At 42.0% G+C, this 20,878-nt stretch overlaps 2 protein-coding genes and 1 long non-coding RNA gene across 5 annotated transcripts in view; all 3 read left to right on the forward strand.

Moving 5' to 3' along the window:
- Positions 1 to 583, forward strand: part of LOC112213134 — a 1,293-nt gene extending 710 nt beyond the window's left edge. Inside the window, exon 2 of the mRNA XM_024368900.2 lies at positions 61 to 583. Coding sequence (XP_024224668.1) covers positions 61 to 469 — 409 coding nt within the window. The 3' untranslated portion in view covers positions 470 to 583. The remainder of the gene's footprint in view (positions 1 to 60) is intronic.
- The window catches only part of LOC100745867 (eukaryotic translation initiation factor 5B), a 34,120-nt gene extending 25,120 nt beyond the window's left edge, over positions 1 to 9,000 (forward strand). For 2 of the 3 annotated variants that reach the window (XM_003490977.4, XM_033321763.1), the window contains 2 exons: positions 2,781 to 2,942; positions 6,111 to 6,218. In XM_003490977.4, coding sequence (XP_003491025.1) covers positions 2,781 to 2,942; positions 6,111 to 6,218 — 270 coding nt within the window. Of the gene's footprint in view, positions 1 to 2,780; positions 2,943 to 6,110 lie in introns of all 3 variants that reach the window. The other variant, XM_033321762.1, reaches the window with a different exon arrangement.
- Positions 9,001 to 15,847: 6,847 nt separating this feature from the next.
- Positions 15,848 to 20,672, forward strand: LOC112213136. Its single transcript, XR_004462019.1, has 2 exons — positions 15,848 to 16,332; positions 16,410 to 20,672. It is a non-coding gene; the product is annotated as an uncharacterized LOC112213136 (long non-coding RNA).
- The last annotated feature ends 206 nt before the right edge of the window (positions 20,673 to 20,878 follow it).

A 20,878-nucleotide genomic window follows, 5' to 3' on the forward strand; every position in this document is an offset into this window, starting at 1 on the left:
AACGGGAAATCCCGCTGTCTTTCCATCTCGGAAATCCCGCTGTCTTTCCATCTCCGACATATATAAATCAGAAAACTGCACGCTTACCGTGTATAAAAGTAAACCTAACGCAAAAGTCCTCCTTCTAAGCACCAAAAATACAGATATACAAGTAGAAGACAATTATAAAGGTGATCCAGAAACCATTGCTTTCTATAATAAAACAAAGTTTGGTGTGGACGTCGTTGACCAGATGGCACCCAAATATAGTGTGAAAGCAGGGAGTTTCCGATGGTCCCTTCAAGTTTCTTTTTTCAATATTTTAGATTTGGCAGCGATAAACGCGTGGATATTACGCAAAGAGTGCACCGGATCGAAAATATCCAGAAAGGAGTTCATATTTTGTCGAAGATCAGATGCTTCGTTTCTGGGTCTTTCAATGTCAGAAGTGCGAAAAAGTTGCCAAGTGGGCTACTGCAAAAAAAGATAGAAGAAATAATTGTTGCATATATTGCAAAAAGATCGTATGCGGAAAATGCACAAACAAAATTCAGTATACTTGTAAAAAGTGTGCTCAATAAATATGATTACCCTATAGCGTTAATATTATTGTTATCATTTCCGTGATATTTAAAAAAAATTTTTTACTTATTAATAATTTATTTAAACGTGAAGCTTAATATTGTTCAATTCAGACTTAATTTGAATAAATCGATTTTCTAAAGAAAATGCGTATTTTCGTTTACCCGTCAATTTGACGATTCCTTGTAGAGATAGGTATATAAGAAACGCTCGTAAACCTAGAAATTATTATTAAAGTTTTTCAACAATTGTAACGAGTAGGCGATCTAATACTTATGCTCGGCCGTGAAACTACGTGGAACGTAAAAACCATAAAAACATATATAAATAGTATTATTAACCATAAAACATGGACATTTATACTTTATATACAAAGCCCTTAATATACGACAAGGCGTTAGATAAAAGAATAAAAAAAAGGTGGACAAAGAAAGAAAAGCGACAGAAGAAGCGAAGCTTAGAAGGCGAGCGTATCGAACAAGGATGCGTACTTTCTGGGAATATATGCTTGCAATTACGTATATATGGTAATGCGTGCGATAGGACGCGAAGAGTGTCGAAAATTGGACGATCGCGCAACACCATAAAAATAACCAGGAATGGAGAAACGGGAAGAATATGGGAGACAACAAGAAAAGAGCACACCAAGGCGACAAAGAACGAGCCTCGTGATTCGATTCGAGCCGACTACGAGCGTGTATGTGGGCATATTGCTCTTTCGGCGTGGGTTTCGAAATACAAGACCGAGTATATTCCACCGGTCATTGTCCATCGATTGATACCGTGCTTCTACTTCCTTCGATCTCGCTTCGATCTCGGCCCTTTCCTCTTCAATCATCTTTTTTTTAATTCCTGCTTTGATTCCTCGAATTTCCCATAAGCTCTTCCCTCTGGTTCTTACTGGTGTAACAGGAAATAACATTATCTTGCTATAGACGATTCACAATGAGCCCCTTTTCTCACATCATCTTTCTAAATTTCTAAAGTAAGTTCTTAAATCTTTTGTAAGCTTTCCCTTTTGGTTCTTATTATTGATATAACAAGAAATAACTTTATCTTTCTATAGATGTTCCATAATAAAATTGAAACGATAAGAGTAAACATTCTTCCAATAGGTGTACCAATGTTATTATACATATAGTCTCATCGTGAAAGGTTTGAATAGATTGGCGAGTTCTCGAAGAAGGCAACGGTTAATTAAGCGTAATTATAGGCAATTCTTTGAAAAGGATAAGCGGCAATCTGCGCGTGTCCCCAAGCGAAGTTGCGTCCGGGTTTATCGCCCACTTGGCGCTCTTGCAGCTGCAGGTGTGTTACGGCAATAACGCAATTCTGAACGACGTGCTCGAGCTTTCTTGCCACTATACGCCATTCTATAGGGTGCTCTTAAATCCCAATACACTACAAGTTCCCATTGAAATTCGTTATTCTTTTCCATGAACCTTCCTCGACTGTTTCTTCAACGATTTAGGCGCACTTCTCGTTTACGATTATTTTTTCCCACGCATAATTCTGTGGCCACAAATGGGACAAAATTCTGTGAAAAATTCGAAGATCACCGCGTGTACGACGGCCCACAGGATCCAGCAACCTACGTCTGAGTCGGCCCTGACGACGCGCAATGCTCAGGTACTCGGTTTTCTCTCGACTTCCGGTCGCAGAAAGGAATGCATAGGCGGAGCTATACCCACGCAAAGAGACACACGCCGATCGAGGATGGAAAAAAGACACGGCGACAGAAGCTGCGAAACAGCCTGCGTATGGAGCTGTGTCTATGCGAAGAATTCCCCGTGTTTTTCGAAATCTTTATAAAATGTTCCTAACCTGTGTCGTGCTTGGAAGGCATCTCGGCGGTTATTTACATAGAACGTTCGAAATTAGAGAATGGATAACGCACAGCACTCGCGAGGGAATATCTGGTGGCTACGGAAAGTATTTTGCAGGTTATTTTATTTATCATAGCATTAACACGCTAATTAATTAGCTGAAAATATCATTAAATTCCGTATCATTTATTAGTATTTTCATAGGACTATGAAAATGAGATGTAGAACCTGATAAAAAATAGTTAGAAATTTCGTTAGATAATAGGGACGTATGTAAATAATTTTTATAGGCATTATAGATCATATTTATAGAATAATTGTAAGATAACTAGTAAAAATATGACTGATAGATTTAAAATATTTATGCTATAATGCTTATGTTTGACTTTGCAGTTCGTCGAATTGGGTATGGTTACGAGCATAGAATACAACCATAAGCCCGTGGAATCTGCGAGGAAAGGTCAGGAAGTCTGCGTGAAAATCGAGCCAATACCTGGCGAGGCGCCGAAAATGTTCGGCCGTCATTTCGACGAGAAAGACTTCGTTGTGAGCAAGGTAGGCCTTTGATCTTATAATTCATCCACGGGAGTGAGTTCAGTAACATTGGATGGACGATTTACGGGATATTATCGTGAACATTACAGACAATTGCTTAATTTAGGAAACATTATTCCGTATCCACCATCGATGTTTATGATCTCGGTTTCGTTGATCTTACGTACCATCCATTCTGGAACGTATAATAAGAGGGTACATACTTTAAAAAAATGCTGGCACAATTTCGTTATCAATGATCGTTATCACGAAGAAGAAGAACGTAATTCTGTGGTTCGAATTTTCTCTTTGAAAGCGAATAGCTCGCTTAGCGAGTTTGATAGCCTCTGAAATAATGAAGCGCCGTACGTTTAAACCGTGCAAAATGCGGTGCAAGCACACGAGGTTTATGTGCGGGATTACGAGGAAAGGAGGAACGATTACAAGGCGAACGTTTCAGAGTTTCGTGAAGCAGCTGCTTCGAAAGAATTTGATCGACAGGTGGTCTTGGCCGTTGATGAAATTCCGCTAGAGAACCGAGTATATACGTTTCGCTTTTTCCCTCGTGCACCGAGCCGATTCGCATAGCTTTGCAATTTCATCGAAATCAGAAGCGAGCGAGACGGAAACGATCCTTATTAGTATGCAAGACTTTGGTCGAAAAAGGAAGATGCACATCCGGTAGCGATCAGGCGTCCACCATCGACTTCCGGCCTTCGCAGAACTTCCACTCTTCCTCCTTCCCCTCACCTCGCCTCTTTCTTTTCCGTCTTCCGCTTTGGATATCAACTGTGAATCAATCGGCCCTATACTTTAATGGAAGCGAATATCGTGTGCTCGACACACGTGTTTAGCTCCCATAAATTTCACTTAATTGATTACATGAGTCAGAAGCTATACCGATCAACTCCATAAATTGAAATGTAAAGGAAAGTAATAATTATAAGCAGTTTGTACTGTTCCTCTGTGATGAATAAATTCATGAAAATAAGTTCTTTCTTTTTCTTGAAATGTTTGATATTAATTGTGTAAATGAACTTAAATGAAATTGAGAGCTTCGTATAAAATGGAATTGATCGTTTTGGCTTCCGAGACGTGGATCATACGTGAATCTTTGTGCATTCATGGGAAATTTAATGGTTCAAAGATACATAGAATGCACATAATATACTAATTATAAAATATTCAAAATATATAATTCGCACGAAATTCGTCTTGTTTTTATATTCATCATAATATATGTATGCATAAAAATAAGATGAATTTATAGTACAGTACAATAGATATATTTCCGTAACTTTTCAATAAGTACATAAACTTCCGCGGTTTAGTGGCTTTCATATTATTCTTTTATCTAAATCTAGAAATTTGCTTTATCATAGAAGCACAGCACGAATTCCGTGTTCAATAGCGTCAACTCAGTTTCCTCTAGCTTTATCCACGCTTTCCGGTTGTGCACGCGTACTCAACAACCATGTGAGCACTTATATGTGCACAGCCCGTCTGGCTTGGGTATCTTTGTGTGCTGCCAAGGCGAGCGGAAGTCGTCGTTACCGTTTGCTTCGTAGAATCGATTCCCCGGAATCACCTTGTTCCCACGATGATTTGTCAAGCGACGATTTTGCTCGTTCCTTGGCAACAACAGAATTTTCGCCTTCCCCTCCTTCGTTTCATCTCTTTGACCTCTTAAATTCTACACAATAATTTCTGCTCGACCATAAGTTCAAAAATACACCGTACCGAATCGTGCAGAATAAAATCATCGAGACTACTCAATAATCAAAAGTCGATAAAATCGACCTGTGATTAAATTGATAGGAGAAGTGAGAATAGGTGAGGCTCTTCGTTCGATACGAACGAAACACGAATCAAAGTTAGTATGGACGGCGTTAGGTTGCAACGTGTCCTTGTGGGTATATGTCAAGATATCGAAATCCGTGGCTGGAAAAATCATCTGGATGTATAGGAAAAAGGTTTCACGAGGAGAGGACCCTTCTGCTGTTCGTGCAACGTTGCTCGGTTAGTGACAAAGGGCCGTGAGAGGACAAGGGAACGAAGCAACGGAGACGAGGCTATGAAACGGAAACGGTACGGAGAAAGAGAGGCAAAGAATTGTACGGTGGGAGATCTGTGCGTGGTGTGTGCGTGTACGTGCGTACGAGAGAGAACTAAAAAGCGAGAGAACGAGAGAGAGGGAGCGTGTGCGAGAGCGAGGGGAAGGGAAAAAGGAAAGAAAGGTAAGGGAATGAAAGGGGAGGGAGGGAGTGAGAATGAGATGGTGGGGGAGAAGTAGCAGGGGCGTGGCGGGAGGCAGGCGTCCTCAATAGCCGCGTAAAACCACCATTGTGACCGATCCATGAATGAAACGGGACTTCCGGCCGGGAGTGGGGGCGGAAACAGTTGTAAAGCGTTACGTTAGTGAATGGACTGTGTGCGCGAGCATGCGCCTGTCCTCGCGAAAACCGATTCAAGGAAATTATTCCTAGACGAGGAGAAACGTTTAAAACGGTCTTTCTACTTGCAGTTTGCCCTGATGATGATTCAAGGGTTTGCATTCATAACGTGCCAGCTTTGATATTTTATTTGTATTTATCGATAGAGAAAGAAAGGTATAGGTTTCATATTCAACGATGCTAAAATTTATCGTTAGGAATATTGGTCGACTACAAGATTATATCACGTTTGAAAATGTGATTTGATTTTGATTGACCTTGGATTGTTTTTTGTTCGTTTAATCGAGTTATTGGAAAGTGGAGCTGGCTCCGATTCAGTCATTGTATGTGTGTTAGCTCAGAAGCGACACTGATCGACTACGTTTTAAAGTTGGAAATTCTGACGATATTACAAATGTCTTTCTGTAAAACTCGTCTTGGAATTTGCCATTTGTATTTATATAACTATTGATTTACTGTGATTTATGATAAATAAATTCAAGTTGCTTGCTTTTCGAGAAATTGTATATTAATTACGCATTTGGACAATGTATGTTCTTACATAAACTAGTTGATCGGCTTGATTTCCAAGAAACTCGTGTATATACACTCGTGTATATACAGAGTGTATTCTGGGTATACTGTTCTTTTATTTTTCGTAATACGTTCTTACGACGTGATCGTCGTCGTTATTTTTAAACGAATTCAATTCAAATTTGACTTTCATTAGCAAAGTTTCTCGTCGTTTATGTTACAGATAAGCAGGCAAAGCATAGACGCCTGTAAGGAATACTTCAGGGACGATCTGGTGAAAACTGATTGGCAACTGATGGTAGAACTGAAAAAGCTCTTCCAGATACTCTAGGACATACTGGACTGGGTGGAAACATTGAAGCTCCATCGATGTTTTTATGGGTTGACAAATGTAGGAGCGAGGGCTGCGATCAACGAGCACACAGACCATCTTGGATTCGTTTCTGATCGTTGTCGATCGTTCTCCCGAATTGTAATATATACGTCGAATTTTCTGATCTTTCTGTCGTTGTACTTGATATACGCAAATAATCGACGCACGCCTTGCTTCATTCTGTGATCCTTCGAAACGTTCTTCAGGTTTCATTGCACGTGATCCCTGTTTTGAGAAATAATGTTAAAAATCGCTCAAGCTAGAAGTCACGCAGAATCAACGTTTCTTTTGATTAGAAGTTTTCCGAGACGAATAGAAGATTGATGCACGGAATTACATATTCGCTTAATCGATATGTAGTGACGCGTTCTTTTTCGTGTCACGTAAACGCTGTTATCGATGTTTTCACGAACTGCGTACAGTACCACTGAACACAGCAATGTATATGAAATCAAAAGTCAAAACTTAATCATGTAGCGTCGAATATTATTTTTAATAATTTTTAATAACAATTTCGTGACGCGTACGAGACGACGTCGCGTCATCAAGTTCGAAACGAGGCCGCGCGATACGACGGTTTCTGCTCGAAAGCTTTGCAACAAAGGCAAACGATCCAAAAACTCCGCAGTACTTAATCACCGTGCTCACGCCAGGCTCAACGAGAACACGCAGAACGAAAAGAAACCATGTCGAATAGTTGAATTGTTTAATGCGTACAATTGAATATCGTTAACAAATCGTGTCTTAGAAAACCGTGTCTTACGATTAGCAAAACCGGACGTAACCTCCCGATCGCTGCTGAATTGAGCTGTTACCATAAAGCAGAACTAGATTTCGCCATAGCAGTTCGATAGCGTGTAACCGAGGAAAACAGCTCGCAAATAGTTGGAAACGAAATCTGCATAAATGTTGGAAATATTTTTTGAAATTAGAAAACGAGATTTTTTGAACGATATGGCCGAACGAAGCGGGCAAAAAAGACAAACACAGAAAGACAAAATAACGAAACGGAATAGGACTTCTAGGATCCAGAAGATTGTAAATGTATCGAAACTAAATTATCCTGATAGGTTTTATAGAGCAGAGAGACAAGAGGGGCCTTGGAACAATTTTATTACGTCGATGATCTTTGAGAAACGAAATACAATATACCTGTGCTCGCGCTAAATTCGATCTCGGACGATAACCATGCAGCAGGAAGCGAAAACGAAAGAAATTGAAGAAAAGTCCTTAGCGTTCTCTAGTTTCCGGTCACTTAGGTCCCGTCGACGAGTTGAACGAGTTTCGTCCGATACTACCTCGCATGCGGTTGCGCGAGGCGAACAAGGCGGTGACTGTTCGAACGAAATGGGACTTCCGTCTTCTCTCTTTCTCCTCTTCCACCGACGATTCGACCGCAACGATTCCTCCCGTTTTTGCGATCAATCCTACGTCACACGCTCCGGTTTCCTTGCCCGCGACAAGCCACTCTATTCGCGCCGTGTCTTTTTTGGGCTTGTTACGAGGCTCGTCCATCTTCCCGTGGCAATTCCAAAGAAAAATCCAACGAGGGATAATCTTTTCTATCCCTCGTCCTTTTTAGTAAAATTTACCGAATGCAATGTAAAAATTTAATCGCGTCTATCTTCTTTTCTAACTCTCGCACTAACTAACATTTGGTTTATTATGGGGAAATTTAGTTAACTTAGCTTCAACTGTGGATGTTCGTGCATTTTTAGGAATGTTTAGATTCGACTTACTTGTTTGTGTTCGAGAAAATGTGAATTTACGTAAAGATCCGCAGTTCAGCTGCGAAAGTCGCGTTGCCGAAACATAATTGTGCAATAGGGATATAGTGCTAATATATTCTCGCGAGCTTTCACGGATGTCTTTAATATTTATAACATTGAATGTTTAAATGCGTGGAATTTCTCTATAAAGCGAATTGAAAACATTGATATAAGGATAGAGGAAAACAAAATATGGTATTAATTATGACGACGAATTTTGTCACGAATGGTAAACTCGTCTGAGTGTTGGTACTCACGATCGATTCGTGGAAGCAGAAGCGTGTCTCGCATACAGTTTCCTCCGACGTGTTTCCGGTTCGTCGGAATCGTCGTGTCGAGAACACACGTGCAAGGAAGAGAAGGAAGAGAGACAGAAAGGGGAGTAGGTGTAGATACGTGAATCGGAGGAAGATAGCGAATGAATGAGTGACTGAGAGACAGCGAGAAAGATAGCGTGTATGCGTGAGAAAGAGAAAGAAGATAGAAGAGCAAAAAAAGTAGAATGATGTTACATTAGAAGAAGAAAAAAGGAAATGATATATGAGAGCCTCACGTGTTTTGTATATGTATTCACTTTGTATAAAATAATCGAGCGAATTATCGCGATAAAAATAAAGATCACAAGTTTCACAAGAAAAGAAGGATCGATCGGACGATTTGCGCTCGAGTGTATCAGCGTAACCTTCTTCCTGTTTTTGTTTTCGGAGCGTACAGTGTCACGAGGCTCCAGAGAAGAAACTCGTCAGAGATCGACCGTCCGATGGCATTCATTCGTGCTTTCCAGCCATGCGTTACGATCCACGGCTTTAGACGCTCGCTCGGCTCTCGCAAAAACGAGAGGGGATTACTTATCTGACGATAAGAATGCAGAAAAATTTTCAATAATGTATACAACGTGTCGCAGTAATCTTGGTATAATCGACAGAGAGGTGATTCTATATGAAAGGATAAATCGAGCATGTAGAACAATTTTTTTTCCTACAACGTTTCCGGAAAATCGTGTTTCACAGTCCGACAAAGATATGCGAACTTGACTAATTCATGACAACAGAGTGAACAATCTGCAGCATGTCATTCTATGTGTGAAAATAATTCTACCTTATTCTTCTTGTCTTTACACGTAGAATAACTTCCTCGTTGTTATCTTTCCTGTTCAATTAGGAGTTTGCCTCGCGTATATTCGTACTTGATAAAAAGTTCGATCTTCTCGAAAATACGCTAACAGCGTAACGCTGAGGTTTCGTTGCTAATTTTCGAAGACCGAGAAGCGTGAGCGATCAAATACCGGAAGGCAAGCGAAGTACGACCGCCGAATCAGGAATACTTAAAATTCTCCAGGGAGATACCATGACTCATTAACTTTTTAATGGTAGGTATAACTGTTCCGCTTCCTTCTCGCCGGTAGATCGGTAAATTTGAAACATAATTAGCGAAGGAACTCGAAACGAGGCTATCGTTTTGTGCACGGTGCACACAGGAAATGCATCCGTGGCGACCGCCAGGGCGCAATGCACTCACGTTCCTTTTCTTCCGTTCCAGCCCGTCCGTATCATCGATTCCCGACGCCGCATCGCGCCGAACCGCTTCTCTTTCTCTCGTTTGCATCGGCTCTCTGTCTGTCTCCTCTTCTCAATCCCACCGGAGACCCTTTTTTCATCGAATCTACGTGTCTTCGAGGCTCTGCCAACTGGAACTTATGTAAGTCGTTTAATCGGTTTACCGATGCGGTCGCCTCAACACGCATTTACTATACGCGAGTGTACGCGTAAGCGTAAGTGTGCGCGCTCATTTCCTCCATTCCCCTGTCTCCCAAGCTCCAACAGCCTCGTACTCGCCCCTACCCACCTTGTCGCCCCCTCGCCGATACCACTGCGCTCCCGAGTCATCGATATTGCCTGTTACAGTTGTCGAAGGAACAGGATAGGAACGAGCTTCTGGTACGAACAAATTGTCGGAGCAGAATTGACCTCGTTTCTTGACGTGATTAAGAGTGTGGATCGTTGTGTGGATTATTTTGGTTAGATTGTCAAAATCTGAACTTTATTTTGTAGAAGGAATTACGCTTAGGACTCGTAGCATTACGTAGATAGATACTCAAGTATCTGCCTTTGATACGCACAAATTTCTCGTTTTCAAAGAAAATATGTTTTATCGAAAAGTGGTACAATCCCTCATAGTATTATACAGTGACTCACGAAAGTATTTGAACATTCGTTGCAGAATATTTGTATGAATATATCGTGTGTGCCATACGAAAACTTTTTGAAATTTCACCAACGCCGTAACGAGACGCAAGTATCGTGATTACGTAGGTAAAATTTGAAATCGATTAAAACATGTATGTGGAAGCTGCGGATCATTTATTATAAACATCTACACATTTAGCAAGAAATTAGCATACAATGTGGACAGTGTTCTTCGTGAATAATCATCTGTTCAAATATTTTGGTGATCTCTGCGAAATATACGATTGTAACAGATATCTTGTAATTTTTATGTTTTTCAATTTCGTTTTAAATTTCACCGATATAAACATGATAGCCGCGTTTCGTTACAATGCTAATGAAATTTTAGAACGTTTCTTATAGCGCGTATCATATGCTCACAAAATGTTTCTATACGGTAAAGATGGATGACTATTACGAGCATAATCTTCTATTGCAGTTCTACAGTTTAGTGTCGAAGTATGAAATCGATCCAAAGTTTTTCGTCACTCTAAACGAAGCTTCTAACACGACTGTAGAGATATCAGATAGATCGAATTCAAGTCGCTTGAACTCAGGTAACTTGGCTAATCTGATAGAAATTTGATGAACAACTTTCCCTTAGATACTGTCGCGATAAACGAAGAACGTCTAAGTAAATATAGTGATATAACGATTATAGTAATATAGCGATCAGAATCAGTCGGTTCGAATCTTTTCCTACGCAAGACAGAAAATATGTCGTGTCCTTGCTGGGAGCAACTGAGAAATACCACCAAGTCGGCACGCCAAGCGGCGCTCAATGAACACACGTCATTTCGAGTCATTCATGCATCTGCAGGTTGTCCTCGCACGTCTATACGCAACACACGTGGTTGCGTGTGCATTAGCGATGGGAATGATGACCTCGCAACCGAAGTATCGATGCTTTTGTGGAAAGTATTTGTTCGTGTGGCGTTCGAACTATAGGCGAGGATAACTTCCGAAAAGTAGAGTTCAATCAACGAATGTCCTGAATCGTTTATCGGCTACTACTGCATTACTACTTCTTTATCGATAACCATTGTAACGGACGTATTACGTATCGTCTGTGGGAGGTATTATGTAATTTGTTTTCCTGGGATTTGTCATTCGTGTATTTATGAACGATAATGACAAACGTAATTCCTGCCGTGTAACAAGCTGTTTGCTTATCCGATTTCTTAGCGACAATTTGCTAGATTTTTCTGATTCACAAATATTTATTTGAAAGAAGCAAAGAGATATTCTTGGATAAAAATGTGAATCGATAGAGTCGTGCCTTTTTCAGTAGTTTTTAGCGGTTTCAATGTTACTTTCGCTATCTCGATCGAACGTTTATCTTTCCGTGTTAAAAAAAAAAAAAATCGCCATAACGAAAACATTTACAATTTTATCGACCTCTTGGCGAAAATAATCGGCATCTTTTAAAGATAGTAAAATTGAATGCCATTCAAGAAATGTTACAAGTTACGTAGCTGTGTACATAATAATGGAGCGCGTGCACCATTCACCAGCGGCTGGCATGCACGCGTATATTCGTCCGTGGTTTAGGTCACGAAAGATCGCGTAGATAGTTACATGTACTCGGAAAAACGGCGTATCGTTATCATTTGTCCTGCCTCCCCTCTTCGGCCGTGTCTTTGGCTCCGGGTTCTTTCCGCTTCGTTCCTCTTTACTTCGTTTCTGTTTCTCGTTCACGTGACTTCGTTTTGACTTAAATCTATTGCAGGCCTAAGCAAATTTCTCGGTTCATTCGTATCGATGCTCCGAATGTACACAATATTTCTTAAGCGATACATCTCGGTTCAATTTGAACATTATAAGGGAAAAAAGGTGATAAGTGTATTTCTGTTAAATCTTTTACTTAATATCGCTTTATGATTAAATGAGAGAATTTTAATATGACGGAACAACCTGTCAGGTTCGAAAATAGCTGATGAGTCGACGAACTTTTATAAAAGTTAAAGATATAATTATCGAAGATAAGCAATATTTTAATACCTTTTTTAAAATTTCGGAATGGACGAAAAAAAATACACATCCACTTTGAAAATCAAATAAAAAGACAATTTTGATAATATTCTCATTATCGATTAACAACTTATCGACTTTTAAAACTGCTCCCCTGTAAAAGGATAGAATACGACTTACCGTGTTCTTCGATTGTCTAAAATTATTACATTTGAAATATCCAAGAAAAGAAGAAAAACATTCGGTCAATCTGACCGATTAATCTGAAAGAATTGTTCGTATGCATCGATTAAGTTTCTTTTTTTTATCAAATGTTTTCGCGATTTCGCAGGACGAACGAAGAAATCCGGCGGGACTACGGAGTCGCTTACCATGACCGTTCGATAAAATTTGCAACGATATATCGTGGCACTTTCAATAGCGGCATTCTTTCGTAGGAACAACTCGATCAAGGTCAGCTAGAAGCGAGCCGAGAAGAGAAGGAAAGACAGAAATGTGTCTCAGTATGTCGTAGGTTACAAATCATCCAGGCGGGAGCTGTAAACAGGCGTAAGGTTAAACGGGCGTACACACTTAAGTGCATTAATGAACGCGTTTAAGATACGCGGCGTGCCGTCGTTTAAATATAGGCTAAACCAGTGTTTCTCAGCCTACTCGTTAAAATGTAGACCATTTGAAGACCCAAGACTTTTGCGTCACGGTTATATCTCGCTGATGCTTGCCGTGTAAACGATATCGTGAGAACTAAACTCGCGATCCTCCACGCGACAAGCTTGGAAGTAGCTCGCCGAGCGATTACTTTGATATCTTTTCTCTTCTTCTACTCAAATGCAGTAGAATTACGCTTTTGTCTTGATGTTTCTTCGAATTGCGGCTAAACAAGGCGAACTGCGACGCTCGCAGTAAGAAGCGGCAGCGCCAATATTTAAATCGTAGTTATTGGAAGAGAAAAGAACAATAGTCTAGCTTTCGTATTCAAAAGTGTAAAGGTTTATTGCTAGAAATATTAGTAGGCCGCGAATTTATATGTAGAGCGTTTGAAAAAGTTCGTAAAGGAAGGTATGAAAAATAGAGAAACAAAAACATTAGGCATTCATTGGATCCAGATATGTTGGAGTTCATATTAATTTTGAGAAGTCACATTGGCCAGTTTCGTAAATTGAAAGGTGCAGAAAAGTGACGGTGTTACGAATACTGTTTTTTAAAATTTACCTTTACTAATATATACGTCGTATTACGATGAATAGACTTATGGAAGTAAAGCATTTGTTTCTTGAAAATTCGGTATTGATCGTGTATTTATGTTTATTCTATGGAATTGAGAATTTAATAAAAAGTAGAGTCGATCAGTTTGGCCTCTAAGAAGCCAAGAAGAAGAAGAAGAAGATAAATATAAAAATTCATAGTTTCGCAGAGGAAGAAATCTCCGGACAAAATTTTCACGTTTGGATTTACATACTGGCGAGGGAACAATTAGCAAAGGGAACGGAACAGCTGAACAGTCAAGAAACGAGAGAACGATAATGTGGAGTAGCGAGGAGGAAGCAAAGCAATAAAGTTGCGAAAACGAGGGTAACTTTCGCCGTCGTTGTTTTCGAGCGTGCTACTCGCTTCACAACGTGCGAGTGCCTTACTTAATTAGACAATTAACCCTTGCAACCATTGAAACCGATGGCGCAGAGAATGGTCAGCTAAGCGAAAACGACACTGTTCTCTTAATTTGTCCTCGGTTCTGAATCAGGTTGAAAGAGGAAACTGATAGTTCTCTTTTAACGTGAAACTAGTCGAATTTTCTAAAAAATTTCCGTAATATGTTAACGATATTACACGAAAAAAGAGATTCTATATTTTCGATCTGCACTTTTACAAAAGAACGCAATGAGTTAAATTTCCTATTTCTTACAAAGAAGCATTTTTAAGATTCAATATTTATATTGTCGATCGATTCTATGTAACCAAAATTGTTTCTTCTTTGGTTTTGTAATTAAACACGCATACCTCTTGGTACTTCTCAAAATTTCGTTCATCTCAGTAACTGTACCATTGTCTTCCACAAAACTTCGTCAACCTGACCGCTATTTTTAAATCACATCTTTCAACCTAAGAGATGTGATGTTGTTTTTGTTTTCAATTGTGGCATATTAAAATGCTTCCGCTCGATCATAAAGCAACATTAAAATCAGAAAATCATGTTTTCTCTCCTATCATTTCCAAGTGTTATTCGCACTTGTCAAAGATTCGGAAGCTTTTCAACAAGATAGTGCACGGGGTGACGAGAATTATGAGACGAACGTGTCTCCATTTGCCAGTTGAGACGTGTTATTACGACGCTAGGAAAGGTGATCATCGAACGCAAGAGGGAAAAGGGGGGTTCGTCGGTCGGAACGTGAAGAAGGGAGAGGTAGGACGAAGCGTTTCCACACCGGATATCCTCCAGAGGGAAGTGGTGCACGCGATTCATATCGCCACGCCCGCCATGCAAAATGTGTATTTATATTATTATTACTATTACTACTACATATATATATATATATATTATAATTATTATTACGCTATTATAAATTCGTCATTTGTGTTGTATCTATAACAGCTATGAAAAGAAGTAAGAAGCGCGGAAGGTCTCGCGAATAAGAGGACTGTTCTTTTTACGTCTCATTAACTACGATTTCTTTGTACCTCATTATATTATGTTTGCTTCGTTTAAATTAATTACCTCTCGTTGTCAGCTTCGAGACAGCGTCAGCGTCTAACACAAAGATTTTCATTTTAATTCCATTTTTATGACACTGATAATTCTTTTGATATACTGATTTCGCGCACCTTGAAAACTACTATAATACAGGGATGTTTCATATTTTGACATTCCAATTATGTTAAATGCTTTTGAAGATTAAGGCCTTGAACTCGTCCTCGATCAACGTTGTTTGTAACGATAAGTTCACGAGTGTAGCTGCCGCTAATGAATCAGGTGAGTTCTCGAGTAACGATATGAACGAACGTTTCATGAAAACCTTGGGTGTCTCCTTTGCATGTATGCGAGTAAAACATGATTTGCAACAACGCTAGTGCCACATTATTAGACGAGTCTGGCCAGTCGCGTTTCTAGATCACTTTTCGTTGTTCCCTTCAATGTCGTCAGCTTGTTTTTCCTCGACTCTAAGGATTTATTCGTCTCAATACTACGTTCCGTTCGATTCCCGATCGTAAACTTCGAGACCTTTGAAAAATGCGATTTGTAAATCAATCACACGTTTAATACGCCCGCTTCGCGCATTCGAGATTAGAACAGTGGCATTTTTGCATGGAAACCGGTTCACCGTATTTACTGCCGAGTACTAAGAGTCGTCACCGTCGATGCGTTTCGTAAAACCACTCCAATCTTTACATACATATAAATTAAACGAGTAGATCGCTTTTCAGCAACGACTAGACTATATTTTTACGTTTCTTGTGTTTGGATTCTATAGGAGGATTACAAGGAAAGAACATGATAAATCAGACTTTTAGAACTAAACGTGCGTTCTCTTATTCCCCTGAAAATTTAAAGAATATTTCTTGGTTTACTAATTACGTACATCTTTGGCTTTCACAAAACATCAGCTATCATCATAATTTATCTGGACCTGAGAAGTTATTTCATTTTTGATTATGTCATATTTAACATTCTTCTGTTTGATCATAAAGTGAGAAAATCAGAAAATCAACAAAAATGTCTTCATCGTGTTTTTCTCCTTTATGTTCATATGTAAGTGCACCGATCAAATCAGGATATTTCAGATTAATCAATCTATTCACGGAATCATTGACGGAAGCGCTAACCTTCTGATTTTTGAACATATTTTTATGAGACAAATAGGAGTGGAATATTTGACGAATAGCGTGATAAAATCTCGTCGACAAGAACAAATTCACGATCTGTACGTAAGCTGTTATATGAAATCAGGATATTTCGTATTTCGTCGTCTAATTAAATATTATACTTCAATCATTGATATGTAGAAACGCCAGTGAGAATATGATACAAATACAACTGGAAGGTTTGTCGAATACCGTGGCGAAGTCTCGAGGACAAAAGCGTCGATTTGGAACGTATATACAGTGGATAAGGTTGGAAAGGCGTCCGCGGGAGAGGAAAGAGCGCGACGTGATGCAACCCGGTGTATTTATGGTAATTTTATTTGCAGGAGTCTGGTCGATTTATCTTGACAATATTCCGCTCGTGATTCGAAACTTGCGTGTCCGATTAATACTCGAACTGCTGCGCTGCCTGGTGTCCCGGCTGGGCGAAACGGAGATAGCCAAGCTGGAAGCGACAAGGACAGCCTGGTTTATGCTCACTGTCTGCCTTACAACAGGGAGTGGGAGGAGGAACACGCACACACGGCCGCATAAATAACGTGGCACAGCCACAGAGTTACGGTGCGACTTACGTGTAAACGAATAGAGTGAGACGAACAGATGGAGAACGAGGACAGTCGTACGGGTTGTAAAACAAGAACGACGAAGACGAAAGAGGATGTAGTCGGCGGACATTTCCGAAGAGAACCGAGAATCCCCGACATGTGGGAGAGCCCCGTAGTACACAGAGGGGTATCGGTTTTATGACGTTCGATCACCTGAGCGAAGATTTTTCAAGCACCGCGGAGCGAAGAGAGAATACGAACGAGCGAAATCCTTTCCCGCTTCGATATCCTTCAATGAATAAACCGTCTTCCCTGAGCGCATTCTCGTCAGTTCTTTGAGAAGAGATCGCGTTTACGAACTTATGAATGTTTTACTTCCATGGTTGATTACAAATATATTTATTTAATACATTCCATGTTAATCGTTCGTGTATAAGGAATCTCTAAGTCTGATTCACTAATGAATTATTTTGAAAAGCGACGATCGCAGAACAACGTAAAAGTAGATTTTGATAAGCGATATGAAATGAATGAACATGATAGATAGGAGAGAGAGTGGAGCGTGAGTGTCGTAGATTAGACGCGGTACACGTGTACGAAAGTTGGCAAAAAGTACGTGGGACCTGGGTGAACAGAAACAGCCCTGGTCGCACAATACGAGCATGAATGAAGTATCGCGTCTGGCTTGCGGGGTACGCTATACTCGGGCGAAGCAGGGCGAAGCGTGGGAGGGGGGGATAGCAGGCGTCACGGTGCTTTCGTGGCGGTGAGGTTGCCGCGACGTATGTATGCACGTTTACGTGTAAACGATCATGCTCGTATGAGTGAACGCGCGCATATGCAACTTTCGGTATGATCGAGTGCGCATGCGCATCGCGCGCACCCCACCCACAGACAGACAGGCCGCTGCTCCGCTGTTTGTAACAAGCAGAGAGTCTACAACGCCACACCAGCGTTGAGCGCAGCCGGCCTCGGCTCCAAACGAACCACGATTATACTCCTGCTGTGAAAACGAACGGTATATACGGTATTGAGAAAAAAAGAACGGGTGATACTCGACTCGGAAAGAGGGAAAGAGCAGAGCAAGAGAAATCGCGAGTGTACGCGTGCGCATTATTATATTTCTCTCTTTCTCGTTAAACTAGACCAAACGGCGAGATTGTTCGCCTAAGATTTTCCGTGAGAAACAGGAAAAGAGGTTCGTTCGCCTTTCCGCTCGATAGTCGTTAGTGTGTACAAACACATCGTTTACAGTTTGTTCGAATCACATTTGGATCGTCGTACGCGATCGTACTCACCGGGAGAACTGTAAACGTGTTACACGCTTTAAGTCGAAAGTGAAAAAACGAAGAGATCCGATGGATACACGGAGGCTCGAGGATCGATTTGATCGTCGACCGGCACGGCAATACGAACGAACGTGAAAAAAGTTGGAAGGAAGAGAGGTTAGAAAAGACGACAAGGAGAAGGAGAGATTGTGTCGTGTACGTGATCGCGAAGCTTGGAGGAATACGTGGTCGAAGCAAAAAGCGAAAAAAGTGCGGAGGAAAGAGAGAATAAAAGAAGAAGAGAGGGAGCAAGAGGGAAAAGGCGAGAAAATAGAGGTGTTGAGTGGTGGGCCTGCGGGCCGGACAGTACGTGCCTGGGCTGCGCTCGCACGATCTACACCGGCATGGCCGCCGAGGCCAGCTGAACTTTTTCTTCTCTCTCTTGCACGACGATCGTTGCTCCCACCCACTTTATCCGTCTTTCTTCCTCCCTTCCTTTTTTCCTGCCTTGTTTCTCTCTCTTTCTCCATCTGTCTTTCTTCCGCTCCCTCGTTCACGCTTCTCCCACTCCTCGTGGCTGTTTCGTCGTTTCGTCTCTTTTTTTCTTCCTTCCATCCGACTCATTCCAACTCTCTTTCTCCCCCGTTCTTTGCTTAACGCAAGAGAGGAGGACCGTACGCCACGAATACCCAGGCTCCCCGTGTATGCATTCGCTTGTGTGTGCGCGCAGTTTGCCAGCCATCGCGGGGAAATCGAGCGGAGGCTTGCCATTCGAGAAAATCAGTGAACGCAAGCGAACCCTTTACGCTGGCTGATACTTAACCACGGACACACGCGTTACATTTATCACCATCAGTGGTGTACGTATCGAGAATTGCGTCGTGCTTATGTGATTCCTCAAAAAAAAAATCTCGCTCAATCGATCTACACGATCGATTTTCTCGCATAGATCGCGGGAAATTACTGGATCTACGGAACGGTGGAGGTGTGCACGAAAGAAACAAAACTATATCGATATCTGGCCGTGACATCGTTTCAATGCAGAGACCTGCTAAGCTGACTGCATCGAAAGCTGTATAATAGATCTCCTGACTAGAGAGATATAATAGGAGAAAATCAGTGACATTTGGATATTAGCGAAACGATCAAATTCCCGGCAACAGTGTCAGTTAGTTTACGGTAGAACGGGGCGACTCGATCGAGCGTGACGCACCTGTCGGCATCGTCGTCGGGGTGCTGCTGGCAGTGGCAAAGGCAGAGAGTGTGGCAGTGTCTCGTGTGCCGGTAGGTGGAGACGGAAGAATAACGGAGGGCAGAATAAAGGGCAGGCATCCAGCTCGGTGAAGTTTACGCACGAGGACGTACGCGTGAGAGTGAGAGAGAGTGAGAGAGGGAAGAGGAAAAGCACATACGCTTTAAGGAGGAAAAAGCAACGCTCCGAAGAAGAGGAAAGAAGGATGCGCGAGAAGGAGAACGTCGGTGAGGAGGTCCTACTCGTTGCTTTTCCACGACGAGCAGCAGTACTGTTGTTCGAGGTGCGAGCCGCGTGACACGAATGCGAGAGTGCGAGAGAAAGGAGAGGCAGGAACGAGGGGGAGAGAGAGAGAGGAAGGAGATCTACCGAAGAGCGAAGGCATATCCGGCCGTGGCATGTGCGCGCGACAAGGACAGAGCAAAGTGGCTATTTCTGTGGAGCATAGGGGGCCGCCCGTATAAAATAAGCAGTGAATGAAGGAGCCTGTTTACTGGCAGACGGCCTACGCGAGATTCAGTCGTCGGCTCTCTTTCTCTCGCGCTCTCTCTCTCTCGGCCGCGCACGCTAATCGTCGTTCTCTCGTGCCTTCTCTCTCTCCCTGATTTTCGTTCTCGCTCGACCAGCAGCCGTCCCGTAGCGGAAAGAGAAAGGGAAAAAGAAAGAAAGAGAGACGGAGAAGAGCGCGCATCGTTGCCACGAGAGAGAGCCCGTATGTGTTCCCAGTGCGCGAGAAGAGCCCGCAGTGTATTCACCGGTCTTGTCCTTCTGTCTCGCCTCGTCTCGACTCGTCTTGCCTCTCCCTCCTCTTACCTCACCACACCTCGTTCTACCTCTCCTCACCTCGCTTCACCTCATAGCACACCTTAGTACTCGTTCGACTCTCCGCCCTTTGCCTCACTTTGTCACGGTTTGGCTTCCTCTCCTCGTATTCTCCTCTGCTCTCTCCTCTCCACGTCGTCGTAACCTCGCCTCGCCTCACCTCATCTCTCGTCTCGTCTCGCTTTGCCTCGTTTCGTCTCCTCTCGGCTTGCCTTACCTCGCATCATCTCGTCTCACTTCGTCTCGCCTTGCCACGACTCGACTCCACTCCACTCGGTTCTCTCATCTCCTCTTCCCGTGCTTGTGTTTTTCTCGACAGAGCTCTTACGCCGGAGCCACCGTGCCGTGTTCACCGCTTTCGTTCCTAACCACGGAAATCTACCGATAATCCGTAGCCTCTACGCGAGTTTCTTGTTCGCCTGTTACGTTTCACTGCACTATGCCACTACACCTATAGTATCCGTACTCTGGAGCATGTGTTTACGTGTTGTGACGTGACCAGTGCGAAAGAAGAGAAGTGAGGAGATAGAATATAAGGAGGAAGAGGCAGATAAGAAGAGAGAACGCGACAATATCTTTTTTTCGAAACCTCACGGTGCGCGCAGTCACTGTTGCTCCATCTTTCTTTCTCGTTCTTGTTTCCCCATTCGCTTTCCGAACGCAGACCGCGTGTTGTGTGCTCGCGGATTTCAAAGAAAAAAAGAAAAAGAAAAGGAAGATAGTGAAAGAGAGATTGCGGCGATAAAGGGAGTCGTCGGCTCGCGCCTCTAATGAGTTCGTGCTCGAACACGTGCCACGGAGACTACAGCGAAGGATAAAGCTAAAACGACGATTTCGCGGTTCGGTGAAGGATACAGGTGAAACGGAAGTGCCGAAAGTGTGGATACCTTGGACTACGAGCCGCCCCC

Source organism: Bombus impatiens, unplaced genomic scaffold (assembly GCF_000188095.3).
Source record: "Bombus impatiens unplaced genomic scaffold, BIMP_2.2 scf_0487, whole genome shotgun sequence".
Lineage (NCBI taxonomy): Eukaryota > Metazoa > Arthropoda > Insecta > Hymenoptera > Apidae > Bombus > Bombus impatiens.